The following is a 15,553-nucleotide window of genomic DNA, read 5'->3' as shown; positions in this document are numbered from 1 at the left end:
TTATTAATACATACCAGTAGACATTGCATTTAACAACTACTAAACTTCTTTAAAGACAAACTTTTCATCTCTATGATATATGCTTTCCATAGTTACAAAGCAAAATATTTTAAATTTTTATGAGGATAAAAACGAAAAATGGTTTTTACATGAAATTCCTCAGAATTCCCCAAATACATCTATTTGAAACAGTAATTTATGACCAAGCTTAGTAACAAGATCTCAAAGTGAGGGAAAGAAATCAAATCCTTTAATTCTCCACAATTTCAAAATTTTTTCATGTAATAATCAGGACTGTTCGCTAATTAAAAAGGCTGAAACCTATGACACTGAGAAAACATAATTAGAGTACAAGGTACTAACCACAACCAAGCAATTTTAAAGACATCCATTCAAGGTGCTACTCTGTCTACTAGCTGTTTTCAAGACCCTACCTTCACACTGACTTTTTTCTGGTCTTCAAATTATAAAAGTCAGATTAAATTATCTTTACCTTCATCTACTTTATAAAATCGCATGCATCTACAGGAATATTAAAACAAATGGTTCTTTAAAAAATTTTTAGGAGGGCAAAAGTATGCCTATTAAGAAACATGTCAACTTGAACTTAAGAAAAATAACTCATATACACTTACTTACCTTAAAAGGCTTGTCTCCGCTGTGTGTCAGCATGTGCCTCTGTAACCAACTCTGGCTGGTTGATGGAGTGTTATATACTTTACAGCCTTTCCATAAGCAAACAAACACCTGTTAATAGAAGAGCCATAATTATTTTCATCACTTTTTTCAACAGGGACTTTTATTCCCTGTAAATTCAAGTAAACATGCTGCAAGTCTTCAATTGACAAAGAGATATTGAATGTACCAGTCAATCAAAATGCTTACTGTAAGTACTTTCTGAACCTCCCACATGAGGCACAGTTTTAACCGTTCCCCTTTAAGGCTGCTGTACACTCCCTCAATAAGGAACTGATATACCAATCCCAATGAACCATTCAGAAGGAAATATACAAAATATTAACAATATAGTCCTAAGAACTAGAATGATGGACCATAATTTAGTTTTTTTGTTTACTGCATGAAGGAACAAGCATGTACTAACTGTAAATATTAGGAATATATAAAGGTATAAAGAAATGACGACAATAAATCAAAACAGTCAACTGGCAGTTACTGATAGTTTCACCTTCAAAAAATGAGTGAACAAATTTTCCAATTATAATTTTGCTGCTCTTGATTTCCTATTCCCAAATGCATACCAATATGTTTAATTATATTTATATTGTTTTGATTTATTTAAAGTGATTTCCAATTGTCTTGATTATGAAGCAAAATCTAATACAGAATGCTAAAATTAATACAGTTGCAGAAGCTATAACAGCAGTTACTCTATAATGAGACCCATATTCTTGGGTTCAGGCAGCCGAGTATGACTGGGTTAACAACTACCATGATTTTTACCATCTTCCTACCACTGAGATACCAATTTTTTTTTGACTGATTCTATTTTTATCAAACTGAAAACTGCTCCCCATCATCGGTAAAAGTAGTATGAACCTACAGTAACCATTACATTCAAAGAACCATTTATAGGCTCTGTTCTTTTCTAAGTTTACAACAATTATAAATAGAGCCACACTTTGAAGATTATAATGTACTGCATATAGAACAAAACAAAGATACACACAGGACTGAGGGAACAATCATTAAACAGTAAGTTTAAAGGAAAATTTTAAGAAATCTAGAAAAACAGTCTAAAATAACTGAGATCAATTTTTACTCAAAACCATTTCACAACGAGACAACACTGTTATTGCTGTTGATGTGCTTAAAGCATTTGCTAATTTCTTTTAGTTAAGCAGATATCATATCACATTTCCTCCTGAATATTTAAAATTCCTTAAAAAAAAAAAATTCCTGACCCTAGTACATGTTTATAAAATGATTCCTAAAGTTCCCAAAATTAAAAGCCACTTTTTAATGAATGTAGAGAAGTCTTTAAAGGTACACCAATATGCTGTGAAGACTAATTCAGTCTTTCATAATCATATGTGGATATCAATCCTATCAACTTCCTAACTCACGACTACAAAGACTCAGTCTTAAATTTTCAATCCAAGTAATAAACAGACTGGTTTAAAACGCTTTCACAAGTCATACACAAACAGGTATGTCCTAAAGCAAGTATTTGGGAACAAAATTAATCTCAGTTATGCAAAAAAAAAATTTAACAGTAAAGAATTGTTGTAACACTTAAGAAACACCTGTGCTGAGTTACTCTCAAAGAAACAACAAGATAAATACTCACATTCTGTCCCTACTCAACAGCTACAGTTGGGAGAACCAACCATGTCTGATTTCTAATCCTTTTTCCTCTGAACAAGCACTACTAGGAGGCAACTGCCGGCCCTGTGACTCCATAAGGTAACAGCCTCTGGGGTGAGCAGGTATGGGCATCCTTCTAGATGGAGTAACGTCTAGTAATACTATTAGGGCACCAACACCTTCAGGTTCAAAGAAAAACCATAACCTTCAACCTAGTGAATTTTATAGGAAATGAGATAAGTGTAAAGAGATCAAAGCAAACTATGTTTAGCTATATTCGGGTAGAATATTAATACCTGAAAACTACTCTGAGGGGAAAGGGGAGAAGTAAACTTGCATAAGGATAATTTTGATACACAACATGGGCACTGAAAATCCATTATCAAGTATTCCCCAAAACCACAAATCTTTAAAAAGCTAAATTTCCTAAAGTCCAGTCCAAAATCTGACAAAGGGGTATTTGACCTGAGACTTTCTGTATGCACAACATATGAAAAACATTTTTATACTCCATTTTTAGAAACTTTCTCATTGTAAAAACTGACACTGAAAACATTACAGGAGTTCAATATGAATGGAATTATTCAAGAACAAAATCTAACATGGTTCCTTTAAACTATCTTAAAATGAATTAAGATCTAACTATGTTAATTAGAACACTGAGGTTCATAGTCCAGTCTTTCATGATAAACTGGCTTAGTTAAAACAGGTTGTATTAGAGATAACAAACAGAACAAAAGTAAACAACCTAAAATCTATCCAGCCCTTTCATATTTTGCAGCTACACAGTCTTCAAAGAACCACTAATTTAAGTCTCTATTTCCTTTGTCACCAAATAGATGCTATGAGCACACACCTGTTCTAAGTCCACAACACAATGAAAATACAAGATAATATTTTCTCTCAGGACTAGTTAACAGAAAACATGGGTTTATATTAGACACTGGAGGTCCCTTCTCAAAATAACTGCTGCACATTTTTTTTCTGCCAGACTGTCCAAGGAAAAAAACAGCACACGGCCATTAAAAGAGTATTTTTCCACTCCCAGCTTCAGGTTTATAACGACCTAACTTGTAAGATGAAGACGTCTAAAATTTCTATGTTAGAGGGACGCTCAGGCTTTCTGTTAAGAACTCCTTGCCCATTACCGTCAGAACAAGTCAGCTTTACCGTCAGGGGTCCCCTCCAAAAGGCCTAAAATGAAGAAGCTTGTACAAACCAAGGGTAGTCCTAGTCTTACTTTGGTCAATTTTCCTGAACTAGAGTATTTACCTGAATGTATGCATGGGCTTTCCTGGTAGCTAAGACGGTAAAGAATCTCCTGCAACGCAGGAGACCTGAGTTCAATCCCTGGGGTCAGGATGATCCCCTGGAGAAGGAAATGGCAACCTACTCCAGTATTCTCGCCTGGGAAATCCCACGGACAGAGGAGTGTGGCGGGCTACAGTCTACGGGGTCACAAAAGAGTCAAACACAACTAAGAGACTAAACAATAATAACAACACAAGTTCTACACCTATGATGGATTGTGTGACAGTAAAAATAAATGCACTTACACCTGATTATCAACATATCATACATGAAGTGCATAAATGAATCCATCAAGAAATTAAGTGAATTTTAAGACTCACTGCAAAATAATACAATGCAACCTAACAAAGTCTAATAAGCACGTATAAGGAAATTTCTGTTACTACTGGTAAAGTAAAATCAGCCTAATACTCTATAAATAGAGCCGGTAAGCAATATAATTTACATCCTCAAAGGGAGTGAAAAAAGCCTACTTTTACTAAATAATTAGATTCCTTCTGTAGTAAAATGATACAAGAAGATTTTATATTAAATAAGAGACAGACAATCTAAAATAAAGTCAGGAAGGGGTTGAATGGATGATCTCAGGGTTCCTTTAAGCTCTTAGAAAAAATTAGTTCAGTTTTTCACCAAATGTGAACATATAAAAGAGAAGTAAATGTTTTTTACATCTCATTATTTTGTCTCTAATCAGTCTACTCTTTCAAGATCTAAAATGAAGGCTATAACTTTGGATTCTGTAATTTTTAGCCACATTAAATGTGTTAACATTTTCAATTTCCTCTGTTAAAAGATATTTAATAAACAGAGGACAACTATTCAGTAAGCTCTCACAATACAAGGAAAAAACATCCCTCATTTATTGCAAAAGATATGCCCAATTTCATGTTATGTTCAGAATCTAGTAATATCAGACTGGCAATCAAAACTCAAACTGACCTCCTAAGATTGACCCCATTTCCTAGCAGCATTCAATGCAACCATGAAGAGTCTACAAGCCTAATTTTATGTAACATCAAGGTAACTCTTTCAACTCTCCAAATAGTAATACCCTGTCATCACCTCCCCCAAAATATCCCTCTGGCCCTCTTGCCTCAAGCGCACCAAAGAACATATACAAAAGTAAACTTAATAAAAATAAAACGTGTAAGAACACCCCTGATAAACAGATTTCTTTCTGGCAACTGTTTTTAAGGTGAGAAATAGTTAAGACAAGGGGGAAGAAAAAAAAAACAGTACACTAATGGATCTTACTGAACCACTGAAATCCTACAAGATGAAGTTCCCCTCCTACCAAGACTTACGTGTGTAATAAGAGGACACAGGCCTTTGAAATTTGACTAGCAAAATAGCTCGGTCTAGTTTCTGAAATCCAGTCATGCATGAAGTATGAACCCAAGAACACAATTCTGTTTTACTGAACAAAAAAAGATTAAGTTTTTCTTGCTTGTCTTTATTTTTTAAAGAAAGTACTTTCATGACTTAAAAAAAAAAAAAGGTATATTCCAAAAAAAAAAAGGTGCTTAAATGATAAGTTTAACTTTTACTACAGGATTAAGTATCCACCCACTTTGACATATGAAAAGGTCAGGAAACCTTAAAATTCCACTTGCCTTCAGCCTCTAAATACAATTAAAGTCCACATGACATGGCAACATAAATAGCTTAAGGCATGTAAAGAAGTTACTGAACTGTTATAGTTTTTGTTTTCCCTGGGTGAACAGCAGAGTGGGATGAGAAAAAGAACAGGAATTAATACAGGATGTAGCTCTTGCTACCTTACTGCTCCAGAAGAACTGTCATCTTTCACTAATTAGAAACATAAAATCCTCTAGAGTTGCCAATAATTTTCCTCGTTTCTGTTCCACTGTGACAGTTTCACATTTGGGATAGAAAGAAGAGAATTAAAAACTCTTTAAAAATGTCATCAAAATCAGCTGTTTTCCACTATACAGGAGAGCGAGCGAGAATAGTCAAATTTAAAGACAGAAAGTAGGACCATGGTTACTAGAGGTTAGCAGAAGGGAGGATTAGGGAGGTATTATTTAATAGGTAGATTTCAGTTTGGGACAATGAAAGAGTTATGGAGAGGGATAGTAGTCATTGAAGAGCAATGTGAATGTACTTAATAAATGCCACTGAAGTGCACACTTAAAAATAATTAAAATGATTTAAAAAAATTTCCCTTCAAAGAGGTCACTTAAAAAAAAAAAAAAAATTAACAACTACTCAATTGTAGCTGAAATCAGGCGTGTTCAGGGTGGTATGGCCATAACGTAACTACTCTATTTTAAAGCACAAACCAGACTGAGATTTCCTAAATTATCTAGTAGTAATCAAGTTTGGGGCTTCTCTGGTGGCTCAGTGGTAAAGAATCTGCCTGCAGTGCAGAAGACACAGATGTAGGTTCAATCCCCAGGTCAGGAAGATCTCCTAGAGGGCATGGCAACCCACTCCAGTAGCCCTGCTTGGAGAAGTTCATGGACAGAGGAGCCTGGCAGGCTACACTCCATGGGGTTGCAGAGAGTTGGACAACTCCATGGGGTTGCAGAGAGTTGGACACGACTGAAGCAACTGAGCACACAACACATCAAGTTTTCAAATTCTCATTCAAACTTTCATTCTGAAAGCTTAAGTCTATACATCAAAGACTGATATGCAAAAATAATGGGAATGTAACGAAATGTATTTTGTTCATTTAGCTGAGCCTTTAAGTCTGTAGTTTAGCAACTAATGTCCTTCAAAGATCAGAACTCCTTTCTCAAGTCAAAATAGAATTACTCTTAAAATTAGCCAGAGAATCTTATTATTTGTAATAAAGTAATTTTATGAATAAGCATTCAAGAAATGACATGGGGGGTTTCCGTTTCAACATGTTTAAAGTATAAATACCAAAACTTCATGCCTGGCTCTGTAGTATCAGTAAGATACATGCAGGTGCAGTGATTACATTACACATTCAGTCTGTAACTCCTTTTTTCCTACAAATCTGTAAAAGGCTGAAAACATTCTCATAAAGGCTGTGTGCCAACTCAACTTGTAGGATCAAGACTTAGAAATGTGAAAGTCCCCTATTACTACTAAGAGATCATGCCTGCAGAGCCTGGGATCCTGCATGTAGCTGCCAAGTCAAGTGACTATAAAGCATCATGCCATGGTTCACAGGACTGCCTTGGTGATATAACAAGTGATTCCAAGCACTGGTTTACAAAAAGCAACTCTGTAATGACCAAGAAACCAAGGGATATACATGAGGGGGAAATAAAGACTGTTACCAAAGCAGCTTAACCACTGAGCTGGATTATGCAGTGAAAATACCATATGACGGGCAGAGTTCATTAGCAACTTATTGACCAGAGATGTCTTTTGTTACCCAAATGTTACTGACCACAGTGTTTCAATATTCACTTACATAACACATTGCCAACCATACACATTAAGTTTCTGCAAAAATCCCCCAGTCAATAATATGTTAATACACCCTCTGATATCTACCCAGACCCCATATGTATTAAATCTAATAAAGAGACAAATGTTCACTTATATAAGTTTAAGTAATTGAAATACTACTGAAACATTATAACATATTGTGATAACAGTAAATATTTTTTTAAAGAAATTTCAAATGCAATACCAATGGTAAAAATATTAGGAGTCCCTATTATGGCTGCATGCTTTTAAAAAAAAGATCAGTAATACAATCTAAATATTAATACTACCTTGGAAACAGTTACCCACTTACTTAAGAAGATTTTAATCATGTTAGTATCAGTGTATCTCAATAGTGATACCATACTGACAGGCAGTGTGTGGCCTAATAAATTACCTGTACTTAAAAATGTGACATTGAATTTCTAAAAAACATACTAAGAATGGTTAACTATTCAAGACAAAAATCTAGATAAAGTTGAAAAGTATGTATTATGCTATCAATTTTACAAATATTTTGGCCCATTATGCTGTGACTTACCTAATTTGCTTTAGCTCTTTACTTACTATTCAATAAAAATTATATGAACTGACATGACTAAATGGATTCCTAAAAGTTTATAGGTCAATACTAAATGAGCTCTGACAAACCTGGGAAAGATGATCAGTAGTCACAAATAATGAGTACAGATAGCCATTTAACAGGATTGTATATACTAATTCTGATACCAATAGTTTCTCCAGTTAATGTCAGCATCAGGGACAATTTAAGACCACTCTAACAACGGAAATCCCTAAGAGTGCCAATTCCTAAAAGCCTTCAACTAGAAACATCAGAACCTTGAAATACACAGTATTCATTACAATACTCCCACCATATTTTAAAAGGTCTAATTTCTTCAAAGTAATATACCTAAGAGCAAATTAAAATCCAACACATAATATGTTCTATTTAATTTGATTCAAATATGTAGAAAGTAAATAAAAGGGAAAAAACATTTGAAAAAATAAAACATTTGAAAAATAAAAATTTTTCAAAATTACTTAAAAAAAAAAAAAAAGCCTAACTAGAAAATACAAATTAATAAAACTAATGAAAACAGGGAGTGAAAAAAAGAAATGACAAAACCAACCCCTCCTCGCTGACCATCTACATGTATGGAACGGATGTGATCTGCCAGATCTGGACTAGAGGTGAAGCAAGCCTGGCACTGGTCCCAACAACAATTATAGGCAATATTTTTGCTTGAAGAAGTAGTGCTTCCTTGTCCATTCATCATTGCTGGAGTTGAACGCCCACTGGAAATTGTGCTGTCTACATCCATTATAGTACTGCTTATGCTACAAAAGAAGAAAAAAGGCTGTGTTATTCCTAGAAGTTCACTAACATGAATATGATCTTATAAATAATTAAGATTACAACTTGACATTCTGCCCCATAAAGCATACGAACCATATTTTCCACCAGAAAACAACATGCTTTAAAATTATTTAGTTTCAAATAATTATTCTCTAAAACTAAATTTCAAATAAATATTATTTGCAATAAATTGCAAATCAAGGCAAAAAAAAACTAGTACCTCAAACCAGCCATGGAATAATTTAAGCAACTTCTGGCAGACATGAAGTCCCCAACACCATACCCCACAGAAAACAAACCAAACCACACACACACACACACACACACACACACACACACACAGAGCTCACCACATTCTACCTTTTCCAGAGTTCTCTAAAAAGCATGATAAAATAATAAAATTTCCAGCTGCAAATAATTTAGAATCAAAAGATTATCTTTACAGTGTTGCAAATCACTTGTTGATCTTTTCTTCCATTCACTAATCTGAGAATACAACTGCTACCACATCCTACCTCTTTCCATCGCAACGCAGTTGGGAAATTTTGCTGTATTTTCCCTCTTGATAAAAAAGCAAAAGAGAGAACTAAGGGCAAAAGTTTCTCTGATTTTACCAAAGTCCAAAAAGTACTTTGCTGGCCCTCAATTTTTTTCAAAGTCTTATGCACCTCAAACTCTTACTTTTTATTTAATAAAGTATTATATACTACTAATTTTTTTATTTTCTAAAAAATACTAGTAATAAAAGTCATTAATAAAAGTGAGTAATTTTTAATGTTAAGAATTTCACATCATAAAAAATGTAACACATTTTGCCTTCATCTTAAGAGCAATTCACTTTATTTTCTTCCTTCGTATCTTCTCAATAGAGAAATTACATGGAAGTAGTATCAATCACAGAACGACCAACAGTAAGAATGCTTAAGACTCTCAAACCTATTAAAAGCTAAAACTGCCTGTACTTAATTTAAGTACCAGTAAATTATACAATTCACATTAACTTTTAAGGGGCATGCTTCCCCATTCCACTAAGTTTTTATTATAGAAAATTTCAAAAACACAAAAAAGTATATCTAAACCTGAACTCAGATACAGACTAGATACAAACTCATGGTTACCAGTAGGGAGCAGGTAGTGGGGAAGTAAAGACAAGGGGGAGGGATTAAAAGGTACAAGCCACTGTGTATAAAATAAACAGGCTAGGAGAAACAAGCATATACTATACAACACAGGGAATATTTTATAACTAATAAATGGAATATAACTGTAATCAAAAGTGGGGTCCAGCTGCTCTGCTTGCTGCTCAAAAGCAATCAATAAAGAGGCCAGGCTGGTAGAAAGTCAAGTTTGCTTTCTTTTGGATGGGGGTGGGGTGGGGCAGGGCGGGAGTGGGAGGGGACCTGTCTAAAGGGCCGAGACCTTCCAATGACCATCAGTGGGCTGAGGGAGGGGGTTACATGTAGAAACAGTACAGTCAGCTCTGACAGTCATACAGAAATTGGTCATCTGTGGTCTGATCAGAGTCATCTTGATTGTTTTAAGAATAGTTCAATTCGGTTCAAGGGTCCATTTGTTTCCATTTCCTGAGGCCAGTTGTCAAAACTGTGGCAGCTTATGTCATGGCTACAGTCTGGTTATCACATAAGTTAACTTCTCTACCTGGTGAGGGTTTCAGTATCTGTAAGACTGCTCGCAGGATATGGCTCAGAGGATTACCTATAGCCCTTGAGAAGGAACTAAAGGTCCTTGACTATGCACACAAACTACATTATTTGGTGCTCTCTGTTTTCCGTTGTTTCTACATTTTCACATTTGTGATTAAACTTTTTCTTTGGCTAAAGTTTTTTCTACAGAAAAAAGGCAGGCAGAGGATATCTTCATAACCTTTAAAAATTATGAATCACTATGCTGCACACGTAAAATATATAATATTGTACCATCAACTATACCTCAATAAAAATAATTAAATCTGAACTCAATAATAACACTGTCCTGTTTGCTATATATAATTTGTCTTTCTCAATCATCCACAGGTTGCAAACATGATACTTGAAAAAATATCATGATACTTTTTATCATGATGAAAGTATCATGATACTTTTCATATTTGAAAAGACCCTGATGCTGAGAAAGATTGAGGGCAGGCAGAGAAGGGGACGACAGAGGATGAGATGGTTGGATGGCATCACCGACTCAATGGACATGAGTCTGAGTAAACTCCACGAGTTGGTGATGGACAGGGAGGGAGACCTGGAGTGCGGCAGTCCATGGGGTCGCAAAGAGTCAGACACAACTGAGCTACTAAACTGAACTGAAGTCCTGAACCATTTCCCAGTCAACCTACAGATTCTAAATTTCAGCTCTAACACTTCATTCTAAAACTCCGTAATCTCTAGAAAACTCTTAAATGTGAAATCTCTAGAAAACTCTCAAATGTGAATCAATTCTTGAACATCTGAAATTTTACTTATATAATGTCTAAAATCCACCCCACTCCAGTACTCTTGCCTGGAAAATCCCATGGACAGAGGAGCCTGGTAGGCTGCAGTCCATGGGGTCGCTAAGAGTTGGGACACGACTGAGCGACTTCACTTTCACTTTTCACTTTCATGCACTGGAGAAGAAAATGGCAACCCACTCCAGTGTTCTTGCCTGGAGAATCCAAGGGACGGCAGAGCCTGTGGGCTGCCGTCTCTGGGGTCACACAGAGTCGGACATGACTGAAGTGACTTAGCAGCTGCAGCATTGTCTAAAATCAAATGCATTCATTTTTCAAAGGTAACAAAAATGTTTTTAGGATGCTTCAGATATGAAAAATAGGAACTTCCCTGGTGGTCCAGTGGTTAAGAGTCCACACTCCCAATGTGTGGACTAGATCCCCTAATGCCACAACTAAGACATGGCACAGCCAAATAAATAAAGGTTTTTAAAAAGATAGGAAAAATGACTCAAGATTTCTCTTTAAAGGATATTCATGTATTTAAGTTCTTCTGGCTAAATATCTCCCAGTCTATCTACAGATTCTAAATGTCAGCTCTAACCTTTCATTCTAAAACTCCGTAATCTCTAGAAAACTCTTAAATGTGAATCAACTCTTGAAGATATGAAATTTTATTTATATATTGTTTCTGCAGGAATAAACCGTAAGTATGGTTTATACTGAAATACAAATTTTTACTTGAGCCCCAGAAATTCCAAGTTTCATGAGACCCTTAACAGCAAAATGGTTACCTATTTTCCTTGCCACTTCCTTCATATATTTTAAAACATTTCCCCTATAAAGTTCATACTTTCATAAACCATACTGATTAACTCCAAAGGCAAATAAATAGTAGTGTTAAATGAGCAATCCATCACACTCAATTTATAAACAACCTCAGAAAAGAGATAAATCTCAATGGCCTACTATGGTACAACCTTCAAGTTAAAAAAAAAAAAAAAAAAAAAAAGAGCCACAGAAGTGCAGGGTAGTACAGTTACACTTTGTATACCTAAGTGGAGGCAGACATGGAGATACAGCCACCCCTCAAGGCAAACCTCTTTTCAAGGATATACAAAGTGCTTCTGTGTTGGGGCAGATGGGAGAAGCAAGACAGACTTTAACTGTAAACACACTTCTGTATTATTTTAACCACATATCTCCATTGCTTTTATTTGAAAGTCCAAAAATAGCTGAAAGTGAAACCAAATTAATTTTCTTTAAATTGAACAAAGTAGAACAAGGTCAAGAGACTCATACCCTTGCAATAAATCCAACTAGCAATAGAGTCCATCTACCCAGTGCGTAACATGTTTTGCTTATGAACTTCACCCCAGAAGGAGAGCCTTCTGAATCCAAATAGCCATGAACACTAAGCAATAGCGAAATACTGCTCACATGCAGTATTACTCATTTGAAAACCAGTTCTTCATGTGGATGCAGATCCTCATGAAAGGAAAGCATACTGCAGGTATTAAAGCACATGAACTCTGTTTACCATTGGCAACAAGCTGCAAATGCAATGGTGCAGGACGTTAAGGGGCATGTTCTCTGCCCTGAAAGACAGAGACACTCTACATCTGGGTGGCATCCCCACAAAGCCTCCCGTTGCCCAACAGGACAAAGTGGAGTCCTGCCACATGACCCCTGCTTGGCACCTCCAACTGCTAGAAAGAGTCCAATCCTAAATCTCCAGGCTCTCTTTTGGTTCCAGATTCACGCCAGAATCAGTGGTTCCCTCCAGTCTTAAGACTGATAAAGACAACAGTTTTAATACAGGAGAGCAAAGGAGACAAATCCTAAGTAATTTATAATCTTGACAGGACAGATACAGATTTCATAGAAAGCAGTGTTCTTCTTCCTACTGTATAACAATATGATCAGAACTAAAAACTGACTTTCTACTTCCACCCAATCTTATGTCTAAGTTTAAGCATGTATTAAAATCTTTCATTCAGTCAGTTCTCCTTCCCAATGAACACTTACTGATTCTATAAGATGTGAACAAAAGCAGCCTGGGATATGGAAGAAAACCCGAGCCAGAAAAAGCACTCACTCTATTCAGATAGTTTCAGTAACTTAAAGCAGTGCTTTTCAAACTAATATGTATATGAACATCTGTGATCTTATTAACTGCAGATTCTGATTCAGCGAGTTTGGGGTAAGACCCAACATACTGTGTTTTTAACAAGAACCTACTTGATGACGCTGCTACAACATTTTAAGTAGCAAGACTCTAAAAGATCTCTTTCATTATTATTACCCAACTGAGACTGACCCAACTAAGGAATTGTCTCATACTGTAGAAGAGTAAGCTAAAGCAAACACACATACACCATGACAAGTGAAAATCCTTAAGTTAAACCACACACACATTACTAACGATTCCTATGCAATATTTAGGGAAGGGCATAAGCCATTTTGGGGCTTCCCTGGTGGCTCAGATGGTAAAGAATCTGCCTGCAATGCGGGAGACCTTGGTTCGATCCCTGGGTTGGGAAGATAAGCTGGAGGAGGGCATGGCAACCCACTTCAATATTCTTGCCTGAAGAATCCCCATGCAAAGAGGAGCCTGATGAGCTACAGTTCAGGGTTGCAAAGAATTGGGACACGACCGAGCAACTTTCACTTCACTTCTACAAGCTATTTTTAACATAACAACATTCCCTTTTTCCTTTTTTTCCCATGGGTCCTGTTAAGAAACTATCTGGCAGATCAGACTCTAACATTTAGAGTAACCAACTACATGGATTTTATGAAAATGGGTTCCTTTGGAAATTCAAGGGCCAACTCACACATACATATAATAGCCTCTTCTTTGATAACTCAAACTACTTCCAAGCAAAACATGTTTGGTAGACATGACCACTGCCAATAAGGCTGTCAATACTGAGAAGACAGGAGCAGAGGAAGCAATCAATGGATGCTACCTTATCATTATGGAGAAGGATGAGACAGTGGTCTTAAAGTAACGCAGTAAGAGAAGTTCGTTGACATGGTTTCAGATTCTACACTGCAAAGTCTCTTAAAAAACAAACGAACTGTTAAGTTCTGGCAAATTATCAAATAGCCACACAATTAACTTTAAAAGTCTATTAAAATACTTCTTTTTCCAACTAAATATTTGCATGAAGCCAGATTTTCTTCATATGGCTCGACTAAATCACTTCACTGCATCAGGCTGAATGCAGAAGCAGACATAAGAAATAGTTGTTCAGCCAGACATTAAGCATAAAACAATGTCACTTTTCTAATTTAACTGGAAAGTAGTTTATTAAAAAAAAAAAAACTTATTTTTAATTGGCTTATTTTAAAATTAACAAATTTTTTTATGTTTTTAATGTTCTCAGTTTTTATTTTTGACCCTGTAATAGTGGTAACTGTAATCTACATAAACAAGCTCTTTGGTTTCTTCAATAACCTTTTTAACAGCCTCAGCCGTGTCCAACTCTGTGCGACCCCATAGACGGCAGCCCACCAGGCTCCACCGTCCCTGGGATTCTCCAGACAAGAACACTGGAGTGGGTTGCCATTTCCTTCTCCAATGCACAAAAGTGAAAAGTGAAAGTGAAGTCACTCAATCGTGTCCGACTCTTAGCGACCCCATGGACTGCAGCCCACCAGGCTCCTCCGTCCATGGGATTTTCCAGGCAAGAGTACTGGAGTGGGGTGCCATTGCCTTCTCCATTTAACAGCTTTACTGAGATATAATTTGTATTTCTCCATACTTAAGAAAGCAAAGAGGTCCTTAGCAAAATGTTTGAGAACCACTGATCCAGACTGTATTTAAAGCAAAGTTTCAAGGTCTCTCTGAAATAGCCTGGAAAGAGTATGTTTCTGACCTGGAATATCCTGATTTTATTCTAGGGTTAAATAGAATCTGAATCTGAAATTCAGTTTGAGGTGACATGGATGGGGGCAGTCTTATCTGCAGTCGTCTTTCCAGTTATCTGTGAGGAAACTCATCTGGGGTATGAATTTTCCTCATTAAATCTGGGTCCTTCTCCTCTTTCTAGGCTACTGAAATGTGTAACTTTACAAGAGGGTTGAGGATGAGGTGTCATTATGATTATGTATATACATACACACACACTTGATATATATAGCAAATGTATAACATGATATGTAAGTATGTAACATGAAATCAAATGTATTTTATTCTTATCAAAAAACTAAAATATAAGAATTTCAGAATCTCCTGTAACATTGATTAGCAAAGCTGCAGCTCTGCACTGGTGCTTCTCCAACCCTAACTTAGGCCTCCCCTTGTCCACTCTGATAAAAGTTAGGTCTGTGAATCACACACTTTATGCTTTACCCAGTTAAATGTCTCCCCAAGACTCAATTACTTGCTGAATGCTCTCCTGCTAGAGGACTAGCCAGGTGGCTGCTATCAAATCAAAGAGCTGTCATGAAACAATATTTTTTATTGTTTAAACTTAAGATTCCTATCACTGTTGTATTTGCGATATGAAGTAAAGACTATTAAGACCAACCACTAACTAATGGTGTCTTCCAAACAAGATTTCCCTACTGGCAATTCCCTTTCACAGCTCTCTGCCGGGAGAATTATAGTGTAAATACAGGCTAAAGACAAAGTGCCCTTATCCACAAGTCACATTTTCACAGCTATGCAGCCAAAACAGAAA

The 15,553-nt window shown here is 36.1% G+C and overlaps 1 protein-coding gene across 4 annotated transcripts in view; it reads right to left on the bottom strand.

Moving 5' to 3' along the window:
* AEBP2 (AE binding protein 2) overlaps window positions 1-15,553 on the bottom strand; it is a 62,114-nt gene that overhangs the window by 30,902 nt on the left and 15,659 nt on the right. For all 4 annotated transcript variants that reach the window (XM_025283349.3, XM_025283348.3, XM_025283350.3 and 1 more), the window contains exons 2-3: window positions 8,199-8,406; window positions 640-747 (exon numbers count right to left, since the gene is read on the bottom strand). In XM_025283349.3, coding sequence (XP_025139134.1) covers window positions 640-747; window positions 8,199-8,406 — 316 coding nt within the window. The remainder of the gene's footprint in view (window positions 1-639; window positions 748-8,198; window positions 8,407-15,553) is intronic.

Source organism: Bubalus bubalis, chromosome 4 (genome assembly GCF_019923935.1).
Source record: "Bubalus bubalis isolate 160015118507 breed Murrah chromosome 4, NDDB_SH_1, whole genome shotgun sequence".
In the NCBI taxonomy this organism is placed as follows: Eukaryota; Metazoa; Chordata; class Mammalia; order Artiodactyla; family Bovidae; genus Bubalus; species Bubalus bubalis.
Note: the sequence above shows the minus strand (reverse complement) of the source record. Positions and strands in the feature narration are given on the sequence as shown.